The sequence below is a fragment of the Anopheles darlingi genome, chromosome X, assembly GCF_943734745.1.
Source record: "Anopheles darlingi chromosome X, idAnoDarlMG_H_01, whole genome shotgun sequence".
In the NCBI taxonomy this organism is placed as follows: domain Eukaryota; kingdom Metazoa; phylum Arthropoda; class Insecta; order Diptera; family Culicidae; genus Anopheles; species Anopheles darlingi.
Window position 1 is genome coordinate 7,333,871 of NC_064873.1, and position 5,000 is coordinate 7,338,870.

Below are 5,000 nucleotides of genomic sequence, written 5' to 3' on the forward strand. Positions count from 1 at the left end.
AGCGAATGAGCGAAATGACGTGCAATGAATTCTGCCGAAAGCCTGCTACCGAAAGCTGCCGCGGGGTCGCCCGTCCACAAGACTACAGGAAGGTCGACCGCAAACAGCAACAATGCTCCGCAGCCAGTTTTCAATTCTAATTGTCAGTTTCCTTACTGTAGTACACACATACACACACATCAGGTTTAGTGAATAACCACCGTAGCTTCTATTTGTTCATCTACCAAAAAAGAACACACACACACACACCAACTAAACTAAATGCGGTTGTGCCTTTAGTCGGATTGTTGTGCTGCCCTATTCTATTACTTGATTTGCCTTTTTATTCTCTTATTTATTCACATTTGAAATGGCATTGCAAGAAGCGGCAGCTGCAGAACAACTCAGTAGATCAGGAAGAGGAGCGAGGAGCAGCGACCGAGATGTTTGGAGAAGGGGTTAGTTTGGGAGAGCGTAGATAGACAAAATGTTAGGTTTAGACAAATGGGCAGTCGAAATGGTGGTGGTGGCAGTGGCATCGCCCGCCCTGTAAATAGTTAGCCAGCGAAGGTCAAGAGAGCAAAAACCAGGGAGTAGTGCTTGCCTTCGTCGAGTACCTCATACAACATGCAACCACCCTAGACGAGACCCCTCCCCCCCCTCCCCACTAGGACGCGGATTCATTACCAAGCCGATTTGTATGCAGTTGAACGTACCGAGTCAACTGCTAGCACAAATCATCCAAATACGAACGGAACCCTCACAGTGTGAGCAGTGTGTGCCAGCACAGCGAGCCAGAGGACCAACGAACGAGCCTGGTATGGCGAGGCAGCTAGCACGATGCTTTGTCGAAAGGGTGGGGAGAGGGAGGGGGAGGAGCAGGGAGAGAGGACGAACAATAGACGAGATAGGCAATAGCATGCGGTCGATTGGCTATACGATGGGTGCGTGGGTTTATTACGGTTTTAGTAGTTAGCATTGCTAAGCGGGGTGACGGTAGTTAGATTGTTAGTTAGCTAAGTCTTAGTACTAAGTCTAATTAGATGTTGCTGAAGCTGCTGCGGCAACAGTGACAACAGCGACAAAGCGAAGCATAGGAAGAGATGCAGAAATGCAAACCCATGGGTCCCATGCCTACCTTATAGCAGTACTATGCCAGTGTGTTTTGGAAATATGTGTGTGTGTTTATGTGTCTGTATGTGTGTGTCTGTTTATGTGTATTTGCGCGTGTGTTGCTACGAGGGCAAGGATATAGCAAGAATGTGAGACTGCTAGTACGAAGGGGGGGGATAAAGGGATGCGGCAATCAACAGGTACGGTTGCGGTTTTCATTTTGAATTAAGGACACCTATCCCCCTGCCCCCAAGGATCAACGCATATGTTGAATTAATTGATGGTGGGACGGTTCTTTTCTTATTGTTTGTATGTATTTTCCTTTATCTTTTTGTTTGTTTGTCTTGTGTATCATGTAAGAGAACTAGCCTGCTCAATTATTATGTAACTCCCTCTCTCTTTCACCTTATTCCCTTCGTTTGCTCTATAGTCTCTCCCTTTCTCTCTCTCTCTCTCTACCTTCCCAATCTGGTGCGTGTAACGCGTCTCCTATGTACTGGCGGTGCGCGTGTACAGACACATGTGTGTAGTTTTCTGCGCGACCGTCTGCGCGATAAGTTTCAGTAACAAGCAACAAAAACAACAGGAATAAGACAGAGGCGCACTACTCCGAAACTCCGAAAACTCCGAGACAGTGAGGCAATGTAAATAGTATCGTGTGATAGCTAGTTGAAGTGACATAATCCCCACCACCCGGCACCGTACCAAGCAATTACCGAAGGTCAGAAGGAGGTCGGACCTCCTCGTCAGGGCAATGCAATGGATTTCATCGCGCAAATCATAGCCAATTCATACCTCTAAAATAATAACCCACCACACTACCATTCACCACCAGCACTACCACCACCACCACCACCATCACCCAGCAGATTCCCTATTTTCTATAAAGTTCTACGACGGTCGCTGTAAGCAGCCAGGCATCATCAGGCTGCTGGGTGGCGCTCTTAGTCGATATACGTTTGCATAGGTTTTTGGGGTGCGGAAGGTTATAAGCAAGCTATGTCCGGGATACACGACAACAGAAGTCGAAACGGAACAACAAAATCTAGCCGAGTACAAGAGGATGGGGTGTGGGTGCGGGTGCGAGGGAGCGAAGCTGGCCGTTGTTGATTTGTAAGGACGCAACGATAAAGGTTGGATTTGGTTGGAGAAGCAGAAGCCGAAGCAGAAGGGCTTAGGGGTTAGGTTAGGGGGTGTAACCGGGGATCCTCCAGCGACGGTCACTTGTTTAGGTGGGGCAACGGCAAGGCAAATAATCGATCCAACCACTCCGGCCCGGACCGAGATGTGGACCGCGACCCACCCACCCCTTCTCCCTTCCCCTACCCCAACACGGTTTTCCACCACCTCCCTTAAACCGTGTTCGGTTTTTTTGTTTGTTTCCACTCCGGATAAGATAAATATACACGAATTCTCTACCTAACCATTCTCACCCTGTCTGTGTGTTTGTTTTTTATTGAGTGTATTTGCAGCTAGAGTGTGTGTGTACGTTTGTTTGTGTTGCAAGGATTTGTTAATGCGCGCAATGGGCACGCGAGAATGATCAATAAACCAGTAAAACAAAGTTGCCATTCCGTATTGTGGCTCAGCAGAGCCTTGCTGCAGCTACACGCACCCCCATCCAACACACACACACACAGTGTAGCGAAATCGCGTGGCAGCGAGCGAATCCGAAACCGAAATCAACAAGAGAGCGTGCAAAGGATGCGCCAAACTTCAAACTAGGTCAGGCCGGAGCCTCGCGTCCTCCCGTATCCTCCTCCACAGACCGACCAACCGCCATGCATTCGTCGATTCCCTTTTTCGATATTTTCTGCCGCGTTTTGACAGCTTGGAATGTAGGGCACCCGAAAAGGAGGAGTAAACGTGATCCTTGAAGGCAGTCCTTGGTATATAGAGACTAGTGGAGCAGGGTGGAGGGGAAGCGCAGAGCCCAGGGCCAACAATTACATCCTCCGATCCACACTGAGGGATCGCAGGGTGTTCCTGCGTTGTGCTAACGGTGCTGTGACTGCACCAACAGAGAGAGAGAAGGAGAGAGAGAGAGAGAGAGAGAGAGAGAGAGAGAGAGAGAAAGAGAGAGCGAGTGGCAGTAGTGGGCCTGGAGAGATAGTAAGTACCAGAACCGGCACCGCATTCCGTCAAGTCGTTAGGCTGGAGTAAGAGGTAAGGGGCAGAGAGACAGCAGGCCTGTGCGCCCATCCGCGGCTGTTGGATCGAAGACCCTCCAAGGTGTGCCCCGGCGATGGTTCCCGTTTGGACAGCGGAGGACAGCTCGAACCACTGCACCGCTGCTCTGTCTCCGCTGTTGATGGTTGATGCGAGATGTGGGCGGAAGGGTGCAGGACGCTGGGCCTTGGATGGGCCACGGCCCATGGTTTGTTGCATGGCTCTGTTCGGGTGGCGCACCAGCGGCACACAACCGGCAGTACGGCACTGGCGGTGGGCGCGATCGGAGCGAGCTGGCGGCCTGGCCCAGTACTAACTACTGCGTGCGGTGCTCGCAGTGTACGTGTGTGTGTGTGTGTGTGTGTGTGTTGTTGATGTGTTGTGTGTAGGAGAGAAGTAGAGGGTGCGAGAAGGGGGCGGGGGAAGTGTCGACTTCCATCCACTTGCCGAAGAAGTCGAGGTTGTAGGTGTAGAGGTTCTCTGTTGGTTCGATCATGGAAATGAAATCCTTCTGCTCCTTGCTCTTCTCCTATTCTTCTCTCTCTCTTTCTCTCTCTCTCTCTCTCTCTCTCTCTCTCTCTCTCTCGCTCGCTCGCTCTCGCTATCTCAGTTTTGGTTATATTGAACAGTGATAGTAGTAGTAGTAGGCAGAGGCAGCAGTCCCAACCCGACCTTACGATTTCATCTTCCTTCTGCCCAGGTGACCAGCGACCAGCCGTTGTGGGCGGACATGGACCATTGACAGCTCGTCAGCAATTAGACTTGTCAAAGATCCGCGAGGGAGCTAGTGAAGAAGAAAAATATAGTGTGCGTGTTTGTGTGTGTTTGCAAGAGAGAGAAGAAGGGAGGGAACGAGATATAAGGAAAAAGGCGAGATAAAAAAAGAGAGAGAGAGAGAGAGAGAGAGAGAGAGCGAAGGAGAGCGGTGGCCCTTAGGCGGTGGATGGGATCGTGCAACCCGAACGATCATCCGATCTTCTGGTGCGACGAGCTGAAGCGTCACGAGCGGAAACGGATCGCCGATGAGAGCCTGCGGGACTGGAATCACCGGAAGCTGATCGAGCGGCGGTCGCGCGCCAAGGAACAGGCCCATGTAAGCCTCCAAACCAACCGAAGGCTAGGCACCGCGGGAATCGCGACCGACCGCGGATCCCGTCGGTCGTGTAGAGGCCACATCCTTCATTTTCCTTCTCACCATCACCATCGCCATCATCATCGTCATCAGCACTATCTCGCCATCTTCATCGCGTCCACCCAGAGGTATCCCCTTTTTTTAACCCTTTAAGTCAGTTACATTAGCTCAACAAAAAAAAAATGGACATTGATCAATCAAACACAATGCCACATAACCTCAAAACAATTCCGCGCGCAATCTGTCACCGCGAACCCAGTCAGCGATCGCAAATCGCGCGAGTCCCCTTATTGATTATACTACTGCGCTGTACTAGCTACCGTTGTTCGCACTGCTCCATATTGGCACGTGCACCCTATCCCTCCTTTCCGTATCTCCCTCCCTCATCCCCGGGCCACGGGCATCCAATCATCGACGATAAATTTGCGGTTGCGGTGGTTTTCTGTTTTTTTTTTTTGGTTTTTGGATGGTTGCCTCAGTTCCACAGCGTGTGTGTGTGTGCGTGTGTGTGTAATGACCTTCCCACGATTGGTAAAACGGGGTAGGGATGGGAGCGTACGACCTGCTTTTGCCACCCGAAAGCAGGTTAGAGGTAAACAAACAAATT

General features: G+C 50.8%; 2 protein-coding genes across 6 annotated transcripts in view; both read left to right on the forward strand.

The window, feature by feature from the left end:
• LOC125950767 (all trans-polyprenyl-diphosphate synthase PDSS1) overlaps nucleotides 1–2,524 on the forward strand; it is a 34,628-nt gene extending 32,104 nt beyond the window's left edge. For all 5 annotated transcript variants that reach the window (XM_049679029.1, XM_049679049.1, XM_049679058.1 and 2 more), the window contains one exon: nucleotides 1–2,524. This exon is cut by the window's left edge and continues 1,297 nt beyond it. The gene's annotated coding sequence lies outside the window, so the exon portion shown is untranslated.
• Nucleotides 2,525–3,954: 1,430 nt separating this feature from the next.
• The window catches only part of LOC125954459 (uncharacterized), a 5,139-nt gene continuing 4,093 nt past the window's right edge, over nucleotides 3,955–5,000 (forward strand). Inside the window, exon 1 of the mRNA XM_049684825.1 lies at nucleotides 3,955–4,354. Coding sequence (XP_049540782.1) covers nucleotides 4,205–4,354 — 150 coding nt within the window. The 5' untranslated portion in view covers nucleotides 3,955–4,204. The remainder of the gene's footprint in view (nucleotides 4,355–5,000) is intronic.